The sequence below is a fragment of the Phyllopteryx taeniolatus genome, chromosome 1 (assembly GCF_024500385.1).
Source record: "Phyllopteryx taeniolatus isolate TA_2022b chromosome 1, UOR_Ptae_1.2, whole genome shotgun sequence".
Taxonomy (NCBI): Eukaryota; Metazoa; Chordata; class Actinopteri; order Syngnathiformes; family Syngnathidae; genus Phyllopteryx; species Phyllopteryx taeniolatus.
Window position 1 is genome coordinate 50,773,416 of NC_084502.1, and position 26,135 is coordinate 50,799,550.

General features: G+C 44.2%; 2 protein-coding genes across 3 annotated transcripts in view; one reads left to right on the top strand and one right to left on the bottom strand.

The window, feature by feature from the left end:
* The window catches only part of LOC133465348 (ADP-ribosylation factor-like protein 8A), a 36,294-nt gene extending 30,738 nt beyond the window's left edge, over window positions 1-5,556 (top strand). Inside the window, exon 7 of the mRNA XM_061748044.1 lies at window positions 4,641-5,556. Within this exon, the coding sequence (XP_061604028.1) occupies window positions 4,641-4,693 (53 nt within the window). The 3' untranslated portion in view covers window positions 4,694-5,556. The remainder of the gene's footprint in view (window positions 1-4,640) is intronic.
* Window positions 5,557-14,654: 9,098 nt separating this feature from the next.
* LOC133465351 (G-protein coupled receptor 37-like 1) lies at window positions 14,655-24,534 on the bottom strand. Of its 2 annotated transcripts, XM_061748070.1 has the most exons (4): window positions 23,772-24,533; window positions 15,974-16,273; window positions 15,503-15,874; window positions 14,655-15,358 (listed from the first exon to the last, which is right to left on the bottom strand). In XM_061748070.1, exons 1-4 carry the CDS (start codon window positions 24,315-24,317, stop codon window positions 15,185-15,187), a joined length of 1,392 nt encoding a protein of 463 aa, XP_061604054.1. In that variant the 5' UTR covers window positions 24,318-24,533; the 3' UTR covers window positions 14,655-15,184. The 2 variants fall into 2 exon arrangements, with proteins under 2 accessions (XP_061604054.1, XP_061604044.1); XM_061748060.1 differs by having other exon boundaries at window positions 15,503-16,273; window positions 23,772-24,534.
* Between the last annotated feature and the right edge of the window lie 1,601 nt (window positions 24,535-26,135).

Below are 26,135 nucleotides of genomic sequence, written 5' to 3' on the forward strand. Positions count from 1 at the left end.
TATTATTGGGCACAGGCATGGTAAAACATACGCTAGCTTAAAACATACGGTAGCATGCATGCTTGATAAAACAATGTTTTTAAAAAGGCAGCGGGAGCAAAACTGAGTTCGGTTGTACTTTATTGAAGTATTTAACAATGTACTGACGTTATTTTTTTATCAATCCTCATCCACAAATCCATTAAAGTCCTCATCTTCTGTATCCGAAATGAACAGCTGGGCAAGTTCTCCATCAAACAAGCCAGGTTCCCTCTCGTCATTGTCGGAGTCAGTCTCGTTGCCGTGCGGCTCCTCAGAAATGATGCCCGGTTTTACGAAAGCTCGAACAACAGCCCAAGCATTCACAATCCATTCACATATGGTGGCATAACTCGCCTGGCGCTGCCTCCTCGTCTTACTAAAGCTGTGTTCGCCATCTGTCATCCATGGCTCCCACGCCGCTCACAACTTCACTTTGAACGCCCTGTTTGCACGGATGTCCAGCGGTTCGTCAAACCTCCCGCAATGATGGCAAGCTCCGAGTTATTGCCTTGAGTCGAATGGTGTTGCTGTTCTTTGCTCATTAATCCATTGCTCGTGTTGGTCTTCCAACTCGGGGCACCTCGCCTTGTTTCCGCGTTTTGTTTTTCTTTTTTTTCCGGGGAAACTCTGCTTTGTCTTCTTGACTTGGCGAAGCTTGTTTTCCTGCTTCCTTCACTTGCATTCTCTCGCGGCTGCGGCTGCTCGATTCCCATGTTCCTCCGTGTAACTAATAGCTAGCAGTTTAAACTGTTTCTCGTAAGCGTGTATCTTCGTATGTGCCATTTTCGGGGGTCCTTAGCCAAACCGATGTACATACCGGAACTACATACTTACTGGGGGCGTGTCTTTAGCCTCCTCTGTCACGCGCACCCTTCCCCTTTACGTCCATATGCTGTCCTCAAGTCACGTCCGCCTTCCTCTATATAAGCAGCGTGTCGGCAGGAAATGCTCCCAGTCAGTCAAGTGGAGCGCTCATTAAAGTCACACAACAACAATTACAGATTTTGGAACTCTGTGCACACATAAGACGCGCCGCATTATAAGGCGCCCCATCCATTTTGGAGAAAATTTAAGACTTTTAAGTGCGCCTTATGGTCGTGAAAATACGGTAGTCACTTTCACTTTCCACAGTCAGATTTATGCTGCTACAACCACGAGATCTTCTGTAATGCGTCTTCATTCAGTCCACAACAAACAGAGCTTCCAAAATGTTGTCCTCGTGAGGCTTTTAACACAGAACGCTTGTCTAGACGGGCAAAACAAATGCAACCCGCTTTGCTTTTACAAAAGCAGTCGACTTTGCCGCTGTAACTTTATCCTTTGGCCACGCAAACTGCTTTGCCGAATGGGAACAATACATAGGAACACAGCGACAAGGCATCTTGGGAACACTGATAAATAAAGTATTCAAGAGGAAGACAATGAATAGCTTTCTTCACTATAACCAGCGTAGTCAACTGAGTCTCCTGGAAGTGCCTTAACTGCAGAAGATAGACTTTATTTATTTTTATTTTTGGGGTAAATTTGTTGCCAAGATCTAATAATACTAGGTGGATTGCAAATACGTTTTAAAAATTTTTGTCTTTATGACTTTCTGGAAGAAACTAGGCAAAAATGGCATCCTTGATAGAGTTCCAAGACAAAAGCACTGCTGACCAGAAAAAAACATAAAGGCTGGTCTTACTTTTGCAAAAAAAATAAAATAAATAAAAAACATGATGATTCCCAAGACTTTTGGGAGACTATTCCATGGACTGATGCGACGAAAGTTGAAATATGCGTGTGTTTCGTAACATCTGCCATAAATGTAACAGTATTTCAGTAAAAGAACATCATACCAACAGTCAAACATGGTGGTGGTAGTGTGATGGTCTGGGGCTGCTTCTCCTTCAAGACCTGGACGACTTATGATTGATGGAACTATGAATTCTCCTTACCAGAAAAATCCTGAAGGAGAATGTCCAGCCATCAGTTCGTGGCCTTAAACTGAAGCACATTTGGGTTCTACGACAGGACATGAATCCAAAACACACCAGCAAGTCAACCTCTGAATGGTTTTAAAAAACAAAGTGAAGGTTATGGAGTGGCCTCGTCAAAGTCCAGACTTGAATCCAATTGAAATGCAGTGGCATGACCTTAAAAAGGCCGTTCATGCTCGAAAACCATCCATTGTTGCTCAATTAAAACAATTCTGCAAGGAAGAGTGGGCCAAAATATCTCCATAGAGATGTGAAAAACCCATTGCCAGTTATAGAAAATGCTTGATTTCAGTTGTTGCTGCTAAGGGTGGCCCAACCAGTTAGTAGGTTTGGGGGTCATAATTTTTTTCACACGGGGCCAGGTAACTATGATTTTTTTTTTTCTTCTTCCCATTAATAAATAAAATCACCATTCAAAAACTGCAATTTATGTTTACTTGGGTTATCTTTGTGTGATATTTACATTTGTTTCATGATCTTAAACAATGTGGGGAAACTATGCAAAAAGAAATAGGAACTTGAGAAGGAGGCAAATACCACAGCACTGTAACCACATTGATAACGTGACATGACATCATCAGCGCGCCAAACACAGTGTCTAAAACACGTGTATCAAACTCAAGGCCCGGGGACCAGATCCGGCCCGCCACATAATTGTATGTGGCACAGCAAAGGAAATCATTTGTATCAACTTTCATGATTCTTGCTAAAATCTGTACCAAATTTTGAAATCGTCATCCAATTCCAATGAAGTTGGGACGTTGTGTTAAACATAAATAAAAACAGAATACAATGATTTGCAAATCATGTTCAACCTATATTTGATTTAATAAACTACAAAGACAAGATACTGAATGTTCAAACTGATCAACTTTATTGTTTTTTAGCAAATAATCATGAACTTGGAATTTTATGGCTGCAACACGTTCCAAGAAAGCTGGGACAGATGGCTAAAAAAACTGAGAAAGTTTAGGAATGCTCATCAAACGCCTGTTTGGAACATCCCAGAGGTGAACAGGCTAATTGGGAACAGGTGGGTGACATGATTGGGTATAAAAGGAGCTTTCCTGAATTGCTCAGTCATTCACAAGCAAAGATGGGGCGAGGTTCACCTCTTTGTGAACAAGTGCGTGAGAAAATGGTCCAATAGTTTAAGGACAATGTTCCTCAACGTACAATTGCAAGGAATTTAGGGATTTCATCCTTTACGGTCCATAATATCATGAAAAGGTTCAGAGAATCTGGAGAAATCACTGCATGTAAGCGGCTAGGCCGAAAACCAACATTGAATGCCCGTGACCTTCCATCCCTCAGGCGGCACTGCATCAAAAACTGACATCAATGTGTAAAGGATATCACCACATGGGCTCAGGAACACTTCAGAAAACCAATGTCAGTAAATACAGTTCGGCGCTACACCCAGAAACGCCGCCGGCTTCTCTGGGCCCGAGCTCATCTAAGATGGACTGATGCAAAGTGGAAAAGGGTTCTGTGGTCTGACGAGTCCACGTTTCAAATTTTTTTGGGAAATTGTGGACGTCGTGTCCTCCGGGCCAAAGAGGAAAATAACCATCCAGACTGTTATGGACGCAAAGTTCAAAAGCCAGAATCTGTGATGGTATGGTGCTGTGTAAGTGCCAATGGCATGGGTAACTTACACATCTGTGAATGCACCATTAATGCTGAAAGGTACATACAGGTTTTGGAGAAACATATGCTGCCATCCAAGCAACGTCTTTTTCATGGACGCCCCTGCTTATTTCAGCAAGACAATGCCAAACCACATTCTGCACGTGTTACAACAGCGTGGCTTCATGGTAAAAGAGTGCGGGTACTAGACTGGTCTGCCTGCAGTCCAGACTTGTCTCCCATTGAAAATGTGTGGCGCATTATGAAGCGTAAAATACGACAACGGAGACCCCGGACTGTTGAACAGCTGAAGCTGTACATCAAGCAAGAATGGGAAAGAATTCCACCTTCAACAATTAGTGTCCTCAGTTCCCAAACGTTTATTGAATGTTGTTAAAAGAAAAGGGGATCTAACACAGTGGTAAACATGACCCTGTCCCAGCTTTTTTGGAACTTGTTGCAGCCATAAAATTCCAAGTTAATAATTATTTGCTAAAAACAATAACGTTTATCAATTTGAACATTACATATATTGTCTTTGTGGTGTAGTGAATTATATATAGGTTGAACATGATTTGCAAATAATTTTATTCTGTTTTTATGTTTAACATAATGTCCCAACTTCATTGGAATTGGGGTTGTGTGTAATAAATAATGTTGAGAAAATTGCAGTTTTTTTATGACCAAACTCCTTTTTACAGTAACTTGAACAATAGTTGAACAAACTATTGTCCTGATTTCAAAAGTAGTTATCCATGAATTTCATGTTTACTGTATATGTGATACTGTGGTGAGGCGATGAAACATTTATATGGTTTCACAGTCAAAACCATACCAACAACGTGGCCTGTGACAAACGTGACACCCCTGGACTCTACAGTATGATATGCTGCTGGCTGCCAATTTAGGCGGTGTTGAAAACCAAGCACCTTATTTTGTTAATCGCACCATGTTGCAGTGCTTGGCAACTTCCTGTTCGCCCCCCTTTGACTTTCTGTTTCCTGTGTACAGACATTACCCTCCAGTGGCTGATCCAGCATTCCAGGACAAAGAGGAGTTCCTGAGAGTAGACAACCTCAAACCTCCCCGCTAAACCTACTTGACCAAGCCCTTCCCCCCTCATCCCTCCATTTTCATGTTTGTTTCCATGTTGCATAAACTACACTATTCATGAGCCCCCTGCACCTCACGTGACAAGCTCCAAGATCGTGGCAAACACACAGGAAGCAGGAAACCTCACAAATAAATCCCGGCCCCTCCTGGTCTTCCAATCTCAATTAACTAAGTCAAGTTTTTCTTAACAAACAAAAGAAGCAGCAGCGTTTTAAACTTTGTTGTCAGGTGACATCAGCATGTTGGCCATTTTGACTCATCCTTCTCGAACCACGAGAAAGATGAACTTTGTTTCGTCTTCTCATTTTCATTTCTTCACCTTTCTCTTGTCTTTTTGTGTTCGTTTCCTTCCCTTCAAAAAATGTTTTTATTGCATTCTTGATTTTGTCTTTGTAAGATAAGAATAATGACAATAATGTTGATAATCTTTTCATGTGGAACAACTTTTTATTTGAGTTTTGTATTTTTATGATTGTTATTGTGTTTTTGACTTATTGGACACCGGAGTCGTGATGATCATGCTATTTATCTCAATAGATCAGCCTAGTTTATTTATCAATCATTTGAATCAGACCCGTTGATTTTTTTGAGGAGATGTCGGCCATTTTAAACGTGGTCCGCTTGTTTCTTCGGCAGCGCAACACGGTGTCAATTTTGTCTAACTTCTCGCCAAAATAATGCATCAAATGAAGTGTGTCCACGGTAACAAAAAAGCTTTTTAAACTCTTAAGAACAGAATGAACGTAGACGATGTGGGCTTTTAGGTGAAAATGCACAACTGAAATGAGAAATTAAAGTATGACATGAAAACTTGTCTTTTCTTCCTTGCGTACCCTTTATTTTGAAGGTTACTTTTCAATATTCACTAGACCAGTTGAGTAGAAACTGAGATTTACTGGCCAAACTTCTTGAAGATAACGCTAGTAGAGATTGAGATTTAGTGTCCAGACAATTTAGTGACCAAACAATTGTCCTCGAAAGTAACACCAATAAAATAATTTAGATTTACCCACCTGTTCTTGAAGGTTTACACCAGTAAAATGATTGTGATATTAAAAGATTGTCCTAAAATAACTTTAGATACAATGTCCTCACCACATTACGGTCGTGTCATCGAAGGCAACATCAGGGGAAACGAGATTTACTGATCAAATGACTGTCCTTGAAAGTAACATGAATAAATGAGTAAAATCTTTGAGGTTTACCTGCAGTGTTGGGGAGTAACGAATTGTATGTAATTAGACTATGTAATTACAAAATTTCTGTAATTGTAATCCATTGCATTACTGGAATAAAATGTGTAATTAAATTAGTTGGTCTTGGAAATTGCCATGATTACATTTTTAGTTAGATTTGAAACACAGTTCTGAGGTGCGGGGTTCAATCCCCGTCCCCGCCTGTGTGGAGTTTGCATGTTCTCCCCGTGCCTGCGTGGGTTTTCTCCGGGCGCTCCGGTTTCCTCCCACATCCCAAAAACATGCATTAATTGGAGACTCTAAATTGCCCGTAGGCATGACTGTGAGTGCGAATGGTTGTTAGTTTCTATGTGCCCTGCGATTGGCTGGCAACCAGTTCAGGGTGTACCCCGCCTCCTGCCCGATGACAGCTGGGATAGGCTCCAGCACGACCGCGACCCTAGTGAGGAGAAGCGGCTCAGAAAATGGATGGATGGATGAAAAAAATGCTGCCAAAGCTCAGATTGTTTTTCACATCACCTTCTAAAGCCGACACTTGTGATTGGCTTTCTGATCATGTCATGTGCCATTCTGCCATAGTATCAAATATGAAATTTTTCCAAATATGATCTTGAAGCCAGCACAGAACACATAAAAGAACATTGACTTTCACTTATTCACTTATCAGGGTTGTCATATGAAGCGCTATTGTCTAAATTGTGCACATTGTCAGTAGCTCAACATCGTATGGTGGTTTTCCAAATGCTGTAGCTGTTCACATAAAATGCAAGAAACACTTTTATGTCCATCATGTTTTGCTATCAGTTTATGATTTGAAGAAAAAATGTGGTTAATTCCAAGATAATGATCTATGGTTTCAATCCACTCTTTTAGCGATAACATTTAACAGTCATTCAAAATTAAGAAAAGTAATCAAAATGTCCCGCGGCCCAAGGTCAGAAAATGGATGGATGGATAATCAAAATGTAGTCCAATGTAATTAGACTGAGAAAATATTTGAAATAGTTACACTCCTATTACATTTTTAACAGGGTTACTTGTAATTTTAACCAACTACTATTCCTAAGTAATCTCAAGTAGACTTGACTTTTGTAATGGTCTTTTGACTAGACTCCCCCAAAAGACCATTAAACAAATGCAGCTCGGGTTTTGACCAGAACAAAGAGGTCAGAGCATATTACTCCAATTCTAAAGTAGAATTTAGAATATATTTTAAAGTTCTCCTACTGGTCTATAAATCACTAAATGGTGTAGGTCCAGAATACATGAAAGAAATGCTAATGGAATATAAACCCAGTAGGGCTCGGAGATCTACAGACTCAAGTCAAATAGTGGAGCACAAGAGTCCAAATCAAACATGGTGAAGCAGTACTTACCTATCATGCTGCAAACAAATGGACTAAGTTGCCAACAGAAGTGACAGCAGCCCCAAGTGTGAATGTTTTTAAGTCCAGGTTAAAATCTCTTGTTTCTTTCTCATGCTTTTTAGAGCATTTCCACTTTTAAATGATATTTCTTGCACTGTACACTGTTTTAATTGTACTTTTATTTTTCTCTTTGTTTTAAATGGTGATAAGCTGTTTTTCTTCTTTGTTTTTAAATGCTTTTAATCATGTAAAGCACACCGAGTTACCTTGTATATGAAATGCGCTATATAAATAAATTTTCTTTGCTTTGCTTCCCAACAGTTTACCTCTGAAAGACTTCCTTCTTAAGGTGACACGAGTAAAATCGTTCTCTTGAGCTGCAGTGTGAGCAATGGACCAGCGGGAGGCACGCACATAAAGTAACGTTTATGGTTTTATTCAGTCATAATTGCAAATATAAACACTATTGCAGTATATTTGATTAAAAAAAAAACAGACACACTGGTGATTACAGCAGTGATTCCCAACCAAGGTGTCTTAGCACAAGTGTGCCATGAGAGCTCATCGATCAGCAGGGTGCTGCGGGAAATAATCCAATTTTTACTTCATTTGTCCCAAAATTATTATTTATTAATCACAAATATACATTTGTTCATCTGTGTCAGTGACGAATAGTGACAGGCAACAATTAAATGTTTGCCCATTGGATGGCAGATCTGTGTGGTATTTCAATTTGTGAGTAAATTGAGATGAGATCATTATTTCAGTATTCAGACTTTTGTAACATTTTTGTTTCGTGGTGTGGCGTGAGATTTTTCGAATGTAAAATGGGTACCTTGGCTCCAGGGGTGAGTCTAGGTCGAGTACTTTGGATGGGCTGAGCCCATGACCTAATTTTGGAAAATGCCCTTCTGAAATTTGATCGAACTATTTAGACCTTGCAAAATAGGGCTAGCTTCGCAACTAATAGATAATTCATTTATTCATTCATCTAACGTACTGCTTATACTCACTAGGGTCACAGGTGTGCTGGAGCCTATCCCAGCTGATTCTGGGCGAGTGGCGGCGGTACACCCTGAACTGATCGCCAGCCAGTTGCAGGACACATAGAAACAGGTCACCTTTTGATTTGAAACAAAGACAAACTCATTATAATAATGTATTTTTTTCTTACAGTCTCTCACCTGCACCTGGCTGACTTCTTAAAAAAAAAAAAAAAATGCTATTTTTTACTTGAAATAAGTAGACAAAAAGTTTACCAGGGGAGTAAGTTTTTATGCTTCTCTGGCAGTTTTTTCATCCATCCATTTCCCCTTCTCATTAGGGTCACAGGTGTGCTGGAGCCTATCCCAGCTGTCTTCAGGCGAGAGGAGGGGTACACCCTGAACTGGTCGCCAGCCAATCGCAGGGCACATATAAACAAACAACCAATCGCACTCACATTCACACCAACGGTCAATTTAGAGTCATCAATCAACCTACCATGCATGTTTTGGGGATGTGGGAGGAAACCGGAGTACCCGGAGAAAACCCACGCAGGCATCGGGAGAACATGCAAACTCCACACAGGTGAGGCCAGGATTTGAACCCCGGTCCTCAGAACTGTAAGGCAGTGCCAACCAGTCATCTACCGTGTCGCTGGCAGTTTATTTATTTTTTATATTTTTGTTGTTGTTTTTAAGTGATTAATTAAAATTGCCTACGTGGTATGGAGAATGAATCAATGAATGAATGAATCAAATTGCCTAATTAGTTTATTAGCTAAAAACGCATACGCCCCTGCCGAGTCAGTGCCTACACATAACAGAGCAATTCAAGAGGAGACATTGAAGCATCGCCGTGTGGCCAGCTGTCATTTCATTGATTGTGTCAGAGTTGTATAAATCAAGCATGACCTGGTCATGAGCGTTAACACAGCTGGAAATGTGTGTAGCGGTTCTGACCATAGATATGAAGACTATGCGCCAGCATGCTAAAGCAGCCTTGGCTACCTGACGTGCCTACTTGACAGCCATATTGGGTAGGTCGATGTTCCCTTCAAGGCAAGGCATCGACATTGAAATTAAGTCATAACTTGCTCCTTTACTAACCTATTTTCACGAGGTTTACTTTTTTGTCAATGCCAAAGCGTGTGCTATCACCAAAACGAGAGAAAAATAATTTTTTTCTAATTATTTTGAGGATGAATTCACAGGGTGGGCCAAGGCAAGTTTTGAGCCCAGACAAAATAGGGCTGGCCTCGCCACTGCTTGGCTCAATCACGGTTGGAAAACACTGGATTAGGGTCCTCAAAATGTGTTAATAAATTTGTAGGTTACTTGATCGACCAGCGGGGGGCGTCTGCGGGTCCGTTTTGGTTACCTTCGACCCGCTAGTCGCGTCCGATGAGAACTTTCTCACACGCTCAAAACAACAACAGCACAAATAAAGAAACTTGTCTGCTCGTTTTAGTGCTGACGTGATCAAACTGATAAAATGTTCATCTCGCCTTCCTTCATCCCTCCGCTGGTACATCCCCCTCAATCCTCCGTCCTGTCACATTGCCAAAGAGAGCCTCCGCTTTTCTTTCACTGTGTGTGTGTGTGTGTGTGTGTGTGAAGGAGGCCTCAGTGCACTGCTTCCTGTCCCAAACAAATTCGCTCGCCACGGCGACCCTGTGATCATTGTCATGACAACAGTAGCCCTCCTCGAAGGGCATCCCCCTGCCTCTTCCACATCCCTGCTTTTCCCACACAACAAAACCAACAATGTGCTCCTCGCACACGCTGTGTGTGTGTGTGTGTGTGTGTGTGTGTGTGTGTGTGTGTGTGAGAGAGAGAGAGAGAGAGAGACAGAGACCTGTAACATCAAAATTAAATAAAATGATAAAATGTAACGGCGGCACGGTGACCGACTGGTTAGAGCGTCTGCCTCACAGTTCTGAGGACAAGGGGTTCAATCCCCGGCCCCGCCTGTGTGGAGTTTGCATGTTCTCCCCGTGCCTGCGTGGGTTTTCTCTGGGCACACCGGTTTCCTCCCACATCCCAAAAACATGCATAGTAGGTTAATTGACAACTCTAAATTGCCTTTAGGTGTGCATGTGAGTGTGAATGGTTGTTTGTTTATATGTGCCCTGCGATTGGCTGGCAACCAGTTCAGGGTGTACCCCGCCTCCTGCCCGATGATAGCTGGGACAGGCTCCAGCACATCCGTGACCCTAGTGAGAAGAAGCGGCTCAGAAAATGGATGGATGGATGGATGGATAAAATGTAACATGAATCATGCTCAAGCCCACCCAAAACTTGTTTTACCCCACCCTATTAATTCATCCCGAGATACGAGTGACCCGACTTACGAGTTTTTCCAGATACGAGCCATCATTCCGCACAATATTTGGTTTGACTTGCGAGCACTAACGAGATACGAGAGCTTTATGGTGGCAGTAAACTCAATTCAACTCACTTCACAATAAGCACCACTTTAACAAATGGTGAACATTTCATTAAAATGGGCAATTTAGAGTCTTCAGTTAACCTACCATGCATGTTTTTGGGATGTGGGAGGAAACCGGAGTACCCGGAGAAAACGCACCCAGGCACGGGGAGAACATGCAAACTCCACACAGTTGAGGCCGGATTTAAACCCGGGTCTTCAGAACTGGGAGGCAGATCCGCTAACCAGTCGCCCACCATGTCGCCTATATACTCTGTGTGTGTGTGTGTGTGTATATATATATATATATATATATATATATATATATATATATATATATACATAAAAAGTGGGGCAAATAAGTATTTAGTCAGCCATCAATTGTGCAAGTTCTCCCACTTGAAAAGATGAGAGAGGCCTGTAATTTTCATCATAGGTAAACCTCACCTGTCAGAGACACAAAATGAGAAGGAAAAAAAAATCCAGAAAATCACATTATGCAAATTATGGTAGAAAATAAGTATTTGGTCAATAACAAAAGTTCATCTCAATACTTTGTTATATACCGTTTGTTCCTCCATGCAGATCTCCTCTCGAGCAGTCATGTTTTGGGGCTGTCGCTGGGCAACACAGACTTTCAACTCCCTCCAAAGATTTTCTATGGGGTTGAGATCTGGAGACTGGCTAGGCCACTCCAGGACCTTGAAATGTTTCTTACGAAGCCACTCCTTCGTTACCCGGGTGGTGTGTTTGGGATCATTGTCATGCCACGTTTCGTCTTCAATGTCCTTGCTGATGGAAGGAGGTTTTCACTCAAAATCTCACGTTACATGGCTCCATTCATTCTTTCCTTTACACGGATCAGTCGTCCTGGTCCCTTTGCAGAAAAACAGCTCCAAAGCATGATGTTTCCACCCCCATGGTTCACAGTAGGTATGGTGTTCTTTGGATGCAACTGAGCATTCTTTCTCCTCCAAACACGACAAGTTTTTACCGAAAAGTTATATTTTGGTTTCATCTGACCATATGACATTCTCCCAATCCTCTTCTGGATCATCCAAATGCTCTCTAGCAAACTTAGATGGGCCTGGAGATGTACTGGCTTAAGCAGGGAGACACTTCTGGCACTACAGCTCTCTGCAGGTCATTCACTAGGTCCCCCCGTGTGGTTCTGGCATTTTTGCTCACCGTTCTTGTGATCATTTTGACCTCACGGGGTGAGATCTTGCATGGAGCCCCAGATCGAGGGAGATTATTGGTGGTCTTGTAAGTCTTCCATTTTCTAATAATTGCTCCCACATTTGATTTTTTCACACCAAGCTGCTTACCTATTTCAAATTCAGTCTTCCCAGCCTGGTGCAAATCTACAATTTTGTTTCTGGTGTCCTTTGACAGCTCTTTGGTCTTGGCCATAGTGGAGTTTGGAGTGTGACTGTTTGACGTGGACAGGTGTCTTTTATACTGGTAACGAGTGGAGGACAGAAGAGCCTCTTAAAGAAGAAGTTACAGGTCTGTGAGAGCCAGAAATCTTGCTTGTTCTTAGGTGACCAAATACTTATTTTCCACCCTAATTTGTCTTTAAAAATCAGACAATGTGATTTTCTGGATTTTCTGGATTTTATTTATTTATTTATTTTTCTCATTTTGTCTCTCATCGGTGAGGTATACCTATGATGAAAATTACAGGCCTCTCTCATCTTTTTAAGTGGGAGAACTTGCACAATTGGTGGCTAGCTAAATCTCTCTCTCTCTCTCTCTCTCCCTCTCCCTCTCCCTCTCCCTCTCCCTCTCCCTCTCCCTCTCCCTCTCCCTCTCCCTCTCCCTCTCCCTCTCCCTCTCCCTCTCCCTCTCCCTCTCCCTCTCCCTCTCCCTCCCTCTCCCTCTCCCTCTCCCTCTCCCTCTCCCTCTCCCTCTCCCTCTCCCTCTCCCTCTCCCTCTCCCTCTCCCTCTCCCTCTCCCTCTCCCTCTCCCTCTCTCCCTCCCTACATCCCTCCCTCCCTCCTCACACTGATGGTGTAGTGGTACACTCGCCTCACTTTGGTGCAGGCAGCGTGGGTTCAGTTCCCTCTCTGTGACGGTGTGCATGTGAGTGCGAATGGTTGTCTGTGTCTGTATGTGCCCTGCGGCTGACTGGCAACCAGTTCAGGGTGTCGTCCACCTTTTGCCCGAAGTCAGCTGGGATAGGCTCCAGCGCCCCGCGACCCTAACCAGGATAAGCGGTGTTGAAAATGGATGGATGAATATATATATATATATTCAGCGACTGAAATACGTATTTAACACGTCACCATTTTTTCACCAGATGTTGGGAACAACCCAATGCATACAAAGAAAGTAGAACAAATAAACTCAGAAATTAAGTTGTGTATAATAATGTTAAATGACACAGGGGGAAAGTATTTAGTAGTAGTAATTAAAAGTAATCAAGTAAGATTATTATAGTAATATAACTAGTAACTATATTGGAATACATTTTTAAAGTAACCCTCCCAGCCCTATCTATATCTGGGCTGCGTCAGGATGGCCGTATGGACAAGCCAACAGTCACAAAAAATCTTTTGACCACTCAGTAAAACAAAACAGGAAAGAAGCTGACATTTTTATTTAAAGAGCGCAAACACCAGTAAAATCACTGAGATTTACTGACCAAGGTACTTTCCTTGAAGGCAACACCAGTAAAATAATTGATGAGGGACCCGAACCTGTGACCTTGTAGTTGCATAACGCTGGTCTGCACCGGCACACAGGGGGATGAATGGTAGGAGGTTTGCTGGGCGCCGTGTTGGCGGCTTCATTAGAGAACAGAGGCTGACTGTTTCGGGGGTTAGGACCAGTGGGGGAGAGCTCATCACTACTAATGAGCTTGCTGCTGCTCCATGGCCCAGCCCTCTTGCTAGTGTTGGTTTGATGATGTCACACACAGCCTTTTGTCACCTTCAGAGTGCCCTTCAAAATGTCAACTGTCAACAGATGACTTCCTGCTTGTATTTCTGTCTCCCCCCACCCCCAACACCACCCCCACTGCACACAGCAAAAAATGTATAGGCAACACTGTTCTAAAAAATAATAAGAATAAAAAAAAACTGTCCTAATATGGCACTTTTACTTTAGGTCGGTTTAATGACCAGGGATATTTTCTTTTAGTTTTTCTACTGTTTTGTATTGAAATGCAATTGAATGGATTTTTCCATCGTTAACAATATTCCTGTCTGTGTCAATTTGATTTAGTCTTCCACTAAATCCATTTAAATTAAATCATGTTGCTTTTTAGGACAAATATTGTTATACGATTAAAATACGATTCGATTATTTCATTACATCTAATTAATTAGCTACAGGCGGCACGGTGGGCGACTGGTTAGAGCGTCAGCCTCACAGTTCTGCGGACCCGGGTTCAATCCCCGGCCCCGCCTGTGTGGAGTTTGCATGTTCTCCCCGTGCCTGCGTGGGTTTTCTCCGGGCACTCCGGTTTCCTCCCACATCCAAAAAACATGCATTAATTGGAGACTCTAAATTGCCCGTAGGCATGACTGTGAGTGCGAATGGTTGTTTGTTCCTATGTGCCCTGCGATTGGCTGGCAACCAGTTCAGGGTGTACCCCGCCTCCTGCCCGATGACAGCTGGATAGGCTCCAGCACGCCCGCGACCCTAGTGAGGAGAAGCGGCTCAGAAAATGGATGGATGGATGGATGTTTACATGTGCCCTACGATTGGCTGGCGAGGTGTACCCGCCTCTTGCCCGAAGATCGCTGGGATAGGCTCCAGTACGCCCGCGACCCTAGCGAGGATAAGCGGTACAGAAAATGGATATATATATATATATATATATATATATAATAATTTTAGAATATTGTTATTATTATATCTTTACACTGCGCCCGTAGATTATGATGACGGAATTGTGGGACATAACTGTAAAGTGATGACATCATCACTGGTGAAATTGAAGTTATTTTTTATTTCACATTTTTGACAGTCATTCTTTCACATAACCATGGCCAATGCGTTGAATGTCGCTTTGATCACATGGTTCAAAGACGAGAAACCTTAGCCACCTTGACGTTGTGACGGTTAGTGAGCCGTTAATCTTCAAATGTAAGCAATCTACTCTGATGCTCAAGTCAGTATGTTAAAGTCCAATAAAGGTTTTCAATCAACATTTATTGCGTAAAAAACAACAAACAAAAGTCATATGTTAATTTAGGTTTAGCTACCTCAACTTTGTTTTATTTTTCACGCTTAATATAAACAATTATTTAAAACTGCTACATGAACATCACTTTTGTGCATTTCTGCCACACAAAGTAATGTTTTTTGTGACCTTGTCAAATCTTTTCCCAAATTTTCAAATGTCTCTATGATGACTACAGATGACACTTCCTGTGCAAACGGGAAGTGGAGCGACCGTGAAGAGGAAAGTGAAAAAGCTGCATGCATGATGGGATGAAACCCAACAATGAAGTATCATCTAACTGGAGATAGACAAGATGGCCGACGTGTCTTTCGCTTTGTCGAAAAAGATGGCCGCCTCTTTTGCTACCTTCAGCGGGACATGAGCAGAGCCCGGAGAACCTTCAACCAAGTTCTGCTGACACACTCGGCAGCAGCAGCAGCAGCAGTCCATGAAAACCTGACCCAGCGCCTGTGGATCGCACAGAGAGTAGATTTGCAAATACTGTAGATGAGCGAAGATGTTCACATAATTGTATGTAGACGTTCAAAGATGTGTGTAGATGTTCACATAGATTTGTATAATTAGATCAATAATGGTAAAGACATACCATACCTTACATAAACATAACAGCACCACAGGGGTAATAGAGGACTTGAGGAACAAAAAGAAGTGATGCAAGAGCGTCAGCATGGCCACCGTGTCCTCAGAGATGGTGACGTGGGTGTAGGCTAGCGTGATGTTGCTTATGTGTTCAGGCAGCACGCATATGGTGTACACCAGCGCTAATGCTAACAGGGTGCAGTTGAGCTGTCGCTCCAGCGCGTGGTGATGATGTCGCTTGTGATTGGAGGAAGGGTCGTCATGGCTACGCTGCTTATGGGTGGAGCTGGAGTCGCTGTGGACGTTGCGGGTCGCCATTTGGCAGAGGACGGTGAAGAGGACGGGCAGGCAGAAGTAACAACCGAATGTCCACCACATGCGAGCCTGAAAAGTACACAGATTACTCGGCCCTGCAGCGAGTATTGGAAACACATTTACGGAATCCGGTGGGCGTGTTAACTGGTGAAGTGGGCGTGGTCTCACCTGGTGGTACCTGTGCAGGATTGAGTGCAGGGAGTCCGGCAGGAGGAGGGACGGTGGCGAGGAAGCACTAATGGAGCAGGAGTCAGCAGTGGCAGGTGGCGCAGTTCTTGCGACCTGCCACAAGAAGAGCTCAGGACTGGCCAGAAGAATGGCGGCGACCCATACCACGACCAGTTTGACCAGCACCGAGCGACAGCGCTCCACTCGCCGCGTCTTTGGTTGGAATGAGCTGGTGGCGGCGTGGAACCGGTCGATACCCAGAACGCACAGAGTGAAGGAAGTGACGCCCAGAGACACCACCTGAGAGATGCCACAGTCAGCAGATCTGTCACCACTCTTCATGTCAATACAGTATTTACACCTGATGACATCATGCACTTGCAAAAAGCATCCCAAAAGATCATATTCACTCAAGATGCGTTTATTGTTGCCAGAGGTGGTTCGTAATGGGTGTTGTTAGGGCAGCACAGTGACCGACTGGTTAGCACATCTGCCTCACAGTTCTGAGGACCGGGGTTCAAATCCCGGCCCTGCCTGTGTGGAGTTTGCATGTTCTCCCTGTGCCTGCGTGGGTTTTCTCCAGGTACTCCGGTTTCCTCCCACATCCTAAAAACATGCATGGTATGTTGATTGAAGATTCTAAATTGCCCGTAGGTGTGAATGTGAGTGTGAATCATTGTTTGTTTATATGTGCCCTGTGATTGGCTGGCGACCAGTTCAGGGTGTACCCTGCCTCTCACCCGAAGATAGCTGAGATAGGCTCCGGCACACCCGCGACCCGAGTGAGGATAAGCGGTACAGAAAATGGATGGATGAATGTACTTGTTAGAGTAGTTTTGTTTTAACTTTTTACTTTTACTTGAGTATTTATGTTAAGAATAAACAGTACTTTTACTCTATTATAATGATCTACATGCCACTCGCTTTGTTTTTGGTTCGTCAGTGAGACTTCATGATCAGGTGTTGTTTCACCAGTCCAACATAACCACTTGTGACGTTTGACTCCAGCTCACCAATTAAACGGCATGCGGCAGTCACATGATCACACACAAAGGGCTCTATTTTCGTGACTAGCGCAAATCCAGAGCTGCGATTGGCAACTCTGCAATGAGGCCGGTGAGACCCAGTTTTGGTAATTTCGTGGACTGGCTTAGCCCCGGCACATTTAAAAGTGAGACATCTGCACTTGTCTGGTCATGTTCACAGTCAACTTCAATCCAGTCCAATCAAAGTGAGTCCTTTCATTCCCTTTAAAGTGAACAGGTCTGCCGATGATGCAGTCAACATGGAACTGCACTTCATCCTTGAATACCTCGACAGTGCAGGGACCTACGCGAGGATCCTGTTCATGGACTTCAGCTCAACGGTCAACACCATCATCCCTGAACTCCTTTCATCCAAGCTTCTCCAGCTCAGCGTCTCACCTGCCATCTGCCAGTGGATTTACAGCTTCCTGATGGGCAGGACACAGCAGGTGAGGCTGGAAGAGACCACCTCATCCACACACAGCATCAGCACTGGAGCGCCCCAAGGTTGTGTCCTCTCTCCGCTGCTCTTCTCTCTCTACACGAACGACTGCACCTCAACGCACCCGGCTGTCAAACTCCTCAAGTTTGCAGATGACACCACTGTCATCGGCCTCATCAAGGACGGTGACGAGTCTGCATATCGACAGGAAGTGGAGCAGCTGGAGCTGTGGTGCGGCTGACACAACCTGGAGCTGAACACGCTCAAGACTGTAGAGATGATCGTGGACTACAGGAGGCATCCTTCGCCACAGCTGCCCCTCACGTTGTCCAGCTGCCTTGTGTCAACCGTTGAGACCTTCAAGTTCCTGGTCTCTCAGGACCAACATCAACTCCGTCCTCAAAAAGGCCCAGCAGAGGATGTACTTCCTGCGGCTTCTGAGGAAACACGGCCTGCCAGAGGAGCTGTTGAGGCAGTTCTACACAGCGGTCATCAAATCAGTCCTGTGTTCTTCCGTCACAGTCTGGTTTGGTGCTGCTACAAAAACGGACAAACTCCGACTGCAACGGACAATCAAAACTGCTGAAAGGTTCGTCGGTACCCACCTACCCACCCTTGAGGACTTGCACGCTGCCAGAACAAAGACAAGAGCGTGCAAAATCCTCTCTGACCCTCCGCATCCCGGTCACCAGCTCTTCCAGCTCCTTCCCTCAGGTAGGCGCTACCGATCAATGCAAACTAGAACTAGCAGACATTCCAACAGCTTCTTCCCTCTTGCGATCAACTTCTTAAACACCTAACCTACAATTCCATTACAACATGCTGGCAATTTTTTTACTTGAGTTCATTGTCACATTTCTGTGGGGCCAATTATATATTACTCGTGCACTCACTGTAGTAGTCTCGCCACGCTGCACTATTTGCATATCTGTTGTTGACCAATACTGGGCACTCATGCCAGAGTAGCATCTGCACCATTTGCATACTGATTGAGGAGTATCTGCAACATTTGGACAACCAACATTGTCCCAGATTATCGCGCTACTCGTCACCTTAAACTGCATACACTCCTTGAAGTCTTGGCGCCCTTTGCACAATGGTCATTGCACCGGACTATTGCAATATTAGTCCTTCGAACTGCTCTAAGTGCTAGAGGACTCTGCATCTTTTGCACAATTGTCAAAAAAAAAAAAAAAAAATGTACCGGCATTACCAGATAACGATTAACCCCTTATTGCTCAGTGACTGTTTTTTGTCAATGTCTTTATGTCTCAAAAGTGTTCTCTGACAATTGACTGTCTGTTGTTGTACTAGAGCGGCTCCAACTATCGGAGACAAATTCCTTGTGTGTTTTTTGGACATACTTGGAAAATAAAGATGATTCTGATTCTGATTCTGATTAAATGCGGTGCAAAACTCTCGCATGTACGCGCCGATCCATGCGTGACTGGAGCATTGAATGTTAGTGGGTACCTCATGTATCGATCCCCACCAACGATCATTCATCTGCACCCACCCCCACACCCTATAGCTGCATGCTGGCCAGTACGTGGGATGATTTGAAAACATAAAAATAATCATAATAATGTGTGCAATTAATTGATTTTGACAAGGATTAAGAGGGTGGTGGCATGGTGGACGACTTGTTAGCACATCTGCCTCACAGTTCTGAGGACCCGGGTTCAAATCTGGCCTCGCCTGTGTGGCGTTTGCATGTTCTCCCCGTGCCTGCGTGAGTTTTCTCCAGGTGCTTCCGTTTCCTCCCACATCAGTAAAACATGGTCAATTGAAGACTATAAATTACCCGTAGGTGGGAATGTGAGTGCGAATGGTTGTTTGTTTATGTGTGCCCTGCGATTGGCAGTTGGGATAGGTAAGCGGTACTCTGAATACAGCAAGTCAACCACATGCTGCTGGCTGGGCACCCTTGTGTAACCAGAATATTTCAGTTGTTTATTTTAACCTCCCTTCTCAAAAAAAATCTAATTAATCAATTGAGTTGTACACATTGTAGAGCACAATAATGATGGGAAAAGGTTTTTCAATTATTTATTTTGATCTCATTTTTTTTTACATCACAAAGACCTGGCATTTGAACAGGCCAAGTGAGTCTATTGTGCTGTTTAACAAGTGTAAACAATAGTGTAAGACCCTTTCTTGGAGCATAATTTTCCTTAATTTATGTTATTTTATGAAGATGTTATTTGTCGTTTTTATAAAGTGTTTCAAAAGATTTTATTGTTCAAATTGATTGATATATTAATATCCTTAAGTGATATCTTTAGCTTTTATTTGACGTTCATGCTCTGATTTAAATAAAAAAATCTGAAGTTATTAGTTAATCACTACTTGAGAATAGGTTTTTGACTTAGTACTTTCTTACGTAATTATTTGGAGGTCTACTTTTTACTTTTGCTTGAGTCATATTATTCTAAACTAACAGTACTCTTACTTTAGTACAATATTTGTCTACACTACGCACCTCTGATCGGCACCTTATCTCAAATGATTGGTCGCCATTTTCTCATGTCAGTTAGTCCACATGATGGTATCATTTGATACATTCACAAGTAGACATCGCAAAAGAACACTTTCACTCAAAATGTTTTTAGCTTAGCCTAGCACAAGCCGAGCCTACAGTACCTCTAATAATTGGTCGCCACTTGTCAATATTTCCCTATGATTAAATCAAAATGTTCTTTATTTGAAGCACTCACCAATAAACATGGTAAAAGATCAATTTTACTCAAGGGGCTCTATATTCGTGGACTGCGGTGGAAACGAACTTTTCGATGTCACCATATGGGAGACTATTTGCACCGCTTTTAAAGGGTATGCCATGACTACTTCGATTCGAGAGTATTGGAACCGGCTGTGTTGACGCAGATACCAGCGTAGATGTCCCATTTTAAATCCGCTGGTCGTACACCGGTCCAACTAAAGTACCAAAACAGAGTCTAGCCCACCTCCTCGCAGAGTAAGCAGACGATACACGAGTGCCTCAGATGCGGGGTGGATCAGACATATTACTCTTACAAAGGTGGACGACCACCCCAGTCTGCCAATCCAGAGGCACTGTCCCCAATGTCCACGTGATGTTGCAGAGGCGTGTCAACCAGGACAGCCCCACAACATCCAGAGCCTTTCGGAACTTCGGGCGAATCTCATCCACCCCTGGGGCCTTGCCACCAAGGAGCTTTTTAATCACCTTGGTGAACTCAACCCCAGAGATAGGAGAGCCCGCCTCAGAGACCCCAGACTCTGCTTCCGCATGGGAAAGCGTGTTGGTGGAATTGAGGTCTTCGAAGTATTCTCCCCACCGGCTCAAGACGTCCCAACTCAAGGTCAGCAGTGCCCCATCCTCACTGTACACAGTGTTCATGGTGCACTGCTTCCCCCTCCTGAGACGCCAGATGGTGCACCAGACTTTCCTCGAAGCCGCCCGGAAATCGTTCTCCATGGCCTCACCGAACTCCTCCCATGTCCGTGTTTTTACCTCAGCGACCACCAAAGCTGCATTCCGCTTGGCCAGCCGATACCCATCAGCTGCCTCAGGAGTTCCACAGGGCAAAAAGGCCCGATAGGACTCCTTCTTCAGCTTGACAGCATCCCTCACCGTTGGTGTCCACCAACAGGTTCGGGGATTGCCGCCACGACAGGCACCGAATACCTTATGGCCACAGCTCCAGTCAGCCACCTCGGCAATGGAGGCGCGGCGCATGGTCCATTCGGACTCAATGTCCCCCACCTTTCCTGGGACATGGATGAAGTTCTGCCATAGGTAGAAGTTGAAACTCCTGACCGGGGATTCTGCCAGACGTTCCCAGCAGACCCTCGCAATACTTTTGGGCCTGCCAGGTCGGACCGGCATCTTCCCCCACGGAAGTTAACTCACCACCAGGTGGTGATCGGTTGAAAGCTCCGCCCCTCTCTTCACCCGAGTGTCCAAGACATGCGGCCGCAAGTCCGATGACACGACCACAAAGTCGATCATCGAACTGCGACCGAGGGTGTCCTGGTGCCAAGTGCACGTGTGGACACCCTTATGCTTGAACATGGTGTTCATTATGGACAATCCTTGGTGAGCACAGAAGTCCAATAACAGAACGACACTCGAGTTTTGATCGGGGGGCCGTTCCTCCCAATCACGGCCTTCCAGGTCTCACTGTCATTGCGCACATGAGCATTGAAGTCCCCCAGCAGAAACAAACAACAGTCAGGACTTGTCCCCCCACCCGAAGGTGGAGGGAGGCTACCCTCTCATCCACCGGAGTGAACCCCAATGTACAGGCACCGAGCCGGGGGCAATCAGTATACCTACACCTGACCGGCGCCTCTCACCGTGGGCAACTCCAGAGTGGAAGAGAGTCCAACCCCTCTCAAAAGGACTGGTACCAAAGCCCAAGCTGTGTGGAGGCGAGCCCAACTATATCTAGTCAGAACTTCTCAACCTCACACACTAACTCAGGCTCCTTCCCTGCCAGAGAGGTGACGTTCCACGTCCCTAGAGCCAGCTTCTGTAACTGGGGATCGGATCGCCAAGGTCCCTGCCTTCAGCCACCGCCCAGCTCACACTGCACCCGACCCCTATGGCCCCTCCCACAGTTGGTGAGCCCATGGGAAGGGGGACCCACGTTACCCTTTCAGGCTGGGCCTCATGGGTGCAGGCCCGGCCACCAGGCGCTCGCCTTCGAGCCCCACCTCCAGGCCTGGCTCCAGTGGTTTCCCTTGCCCAGTGACTCGCGTCCGGGCAAGGGAAACCTAAATCCATATATATTGTTCATCATAGGGGTCTTTAGCCGTGCTTTGTCTGGTCCATCACCTAGGACCTGTTTGCCATGAGTGACCCTACCAGGGGCGTGAAGCCCCAGACAATTTAGCTCCTAGGATCATTGGGACACACAAAGCCCTCCACCAGGATAAGGTAGGAGGGTATATTTATAGGGAAAAAAATACTAGAAAAATGTTGGTTTGGCAAAATATGGGACCTTTAAAAGAAGTGTTGTGTCCATCCATTAGAGTAACAGTTTGCAATACAGTATGATCCCTCTCTATTCACGCTTCACTTATTGCGGATTCAGTACAGATTATTTTTTTTTATATAGGTCAGTAGTGCAGTTACTCACCTGCCATCTCTGCTAATGTTAGCTTTATTGGCTATATTTCAAATGGTAGTAAAGACTCACATAAGGTCAATTGGGCTCTTTCTCTCAACAAAAAAAGAAACTTTACTGAGTAATCTCCGCTCATACATTTAGTAAAGCACCAAATTGTTTGTGGATACAAAGAACAAGCCTGGAAAGCCACTGTTTAAAACGGAAGCCACAGTCAGAGTTTTATGTAATAAATTCACAAATACCAACCTGAGCCCAATGAATATCTAATGCACACACTCATAACAATATCGACAGGAACAAATGCAAGTAAAGAGCAACGTTTAGCTAGATTTTCTTCAACTACAGTACTGTAGTTGAAAACATCATGAATGAAAGAATTCTGCATACCCATAATGCTATTGGCTGACTACAATGCCAGAACCATCAGTGTGAGCAGGTAGGGAAGGTAGGGAATTGTCTGTTCGCACCATGGGGTGTTGTTCAAGTCATTCAAGCTGAGCACATCCGCTTCCAATAAACATGTGCTTGTGTGGATGGTGACCTTAGGTGGACAAATACAGTTCCTGCAAAGCATAACATATTGACATTGAACTGCAACTCATAAATGTATTTAATATTATAAAAATTCATTGGTTTTCCACTTCATCAATTTCATTTACTGCAGGGTTTTTCCCCAACATAACCTCCATGATAAAGGGCTTACTGTATTGCAAAAACGTCATTCTAATGTAGCACAGACAAAGCTGTTTTCACTCATGGTTAGCATTAATTAGCACTGAACAAAAGAGCTGATGGCGGCACAGTGAGCGACTGGTTAGAGCGTCTGCCTCACAGTTCTGAGGACCGGGGTTCAATCTGCGGCCTCGCCTGTGTGGAGTTTGCATGTTCTCCCCATGCCTGCGTGGGTTTTCACCGGGCACTCCGGTTTCCTCCCACATCCCAAAAATATGCATGCCAGGTTAATTGAAGACTCTAAATTGCCCGTAGGTGTGAATGTGAGTGCGAATGGTTGTTTGTTTCTATGTGCCTTGCGATTGGCTGGCAACTGGTTCAGGGTGTACCCCACCTCCTGCCTGATGATAGCTGGGATAGACTCCAGCTGTCCTGCGACCCTTGTGAGGATAAGCAGCTCAGAAAATGGATGGATGGAAAAGAGACCATCATCCTGACAACACACATGGTCTCATGACCACACCCGTCGAAGCCCCGCCTACCTCCATGTAGGGTACCAATCGGCAGGTGACCTCGGGCAGGATGCGACGGTGTGACAACCAGTTGAGCAGCTCCACGGGCAGGCAGAGCAGCAGCAGCAGGAAGTCCCAGAATGCAACACTGGCCAGCAGGTAGTTCCAGGCAGACCTCATATAGAAGTTGTTCCACACGATACACATAATCGCCATGTTGCCCACCACACCGACCGCCAGCAGCAGGCCAGCTGCCAGCGCAGTGACATAGGCAGTGTAGGAGCCAGGCCTCAGTGGATAGAAAGGGTTGAAGAGTCCAGGGGCGTGGTCGTGGTCACCCTCGGGATCTGTAATGTTGGAGAGTCTGGTGACTTGCGGCGGTGTCACGGAGTCATTCTCGAAGGATTGGTTGAAGGTGGACTGTTGCTCCTCTTCGTCAGTACCACGGGACAGGCGCCGGTGCTGATCCAGGTCTACATTCGTGACCTCGGATGCAGGGGACTCACTGAGGGTTTTGGTGGCCGCAAGCATCTGCCACAAAAACAGAACCAGGACCATTGTGATCGATGGTGCCATGGTGGAAGATCCAAGGAGATCAAGTTCAGGAATCACTGCAAGTGTGTTCACAGTTGGACCTCAGCACGCCATCCGTGGTCCTGAAGATAGTCTGGAGGATGGATGATGATGATGATGATGAGGATGACAATGACGATGGTGGCGGGGGTGGGCAGGGGCCGGAAGTTTGTGGCAGGACTGCTCTGTCTGGGATGAACACAGCAAAGTGACTGAAAGTCGTGCATGAAGTCTGTGGGAAAAACAGCGGCACACCCACCCAGGCACCCACACACAAAGATTAAACTGCAGGTTCTGCTGCCCCCTGCTGCTCTTTCAGGTTAAAATTGACATTAACAAGCTACTCTCTCTCTAACTTTATTCTATTCTGCTGCAAGATAGCAGAGAGAAATTAAGGATTCATAATTATGAAACACAGGCTCAATCAGTGTTGGGAACATTATTTTGGAAATGTAGTTGGTTACATCTAAAATGGTGGATTAAACCCATTGATCATGTTGTAATTATTTGTTCTTTACACAAATAATGAATCGATAACAACACATGATAAAATGTAAATGCATAATTAAAAAAATGTGGAAAACCACCATACAATACAATGTTGACCTATTGACAAATGTGCAAAATTTAGAATATCCCTTCATATGATAAATGAGATAAATGAATGTTCCATAAAAAAAGATTCCAGAGATGAAACTATTCAAAAGTCAAAGTTCTTTTATGTGTTCAAAAGCATAACTATGAGTGTAACTTTTTCAAAATCTTGAACAAACTAATAGATTGTTCCACAAGGTGTCATTTCGAGGTCATGATTGGAAAAAATATAATGTTTTGAAACTACCGCAGTCAGTTTTAGGACGAAATGATATGAGAAAAAAAATCTGAGCTTTTGAGGGTACTTTTCAAATGTAAATAAAATTGTAATCATGGAAATTTTCAAAAGCAAATGTAATTTAATTTCACATTTTCTCCCAGAAATGTAGTGGATTACATTTACATTCATTTTATAATAAAATTAAATAATCTTGTTACATGTATTTAGTTACTACCCAACACTCGCCAAAAAAGTGAACAAGTGTCTGTGACAGTTGTCAATCAATAATAAATATATGTCAGTGACAGGTGTCAATAAATACTGAGAATATATCTAAGACAAGGCGGCACTGTGTAACGACTGGGTAGCACATCTGCCTCACAGTTCTGAGGACTGGGTTTGGAATCTGGCCTTGACTGTGTGGAGTTTGCATGTTCTCCCCGTGCCGGCATGGGTTTTCTCTGGTTACATACACGGTAGGTTGATTGAAGACTCTAAGTTGTCCATAGGTGACGATGTGAGTGCGAATGGTTTGTCTATGTGCCCTGCGATTGGCTGGTTCAGCTCAGGGTGTAGCCGGCTCTCGCCCAGAGTCAACTGGGATAGGCAACCGGTACTGAAAATGGATGGATGGATGGATGGATGGATGGATGGATGGATGTCTAAGACAGGTGTCACTCAAGAATGAGCATATATTTTTGACATTGTTTCCATCCAACGCGAGTAAATGTGTGTGACAGGCGTTAAATAACAATGAACAAACGTCTGTCATTGGTGTCATTTAAAAGTGCTCTGACGTAGTATTTGTATTGGAGCTGATAAAACAAGGCATCTAATAAAGTGGCCGCTGAGTGACGCTGTTTGTTATTGTAGTTGCATTTCATCTTTATTCCACTAGATGTCAATGTTCATCTGTTTGAGATGAAGAGGTGACCTTTCCTCGGCCCTGGCAGTTCTGGTTTACACTGACCCAGAATACAACCCACAAGTCATTTATGTACATATTC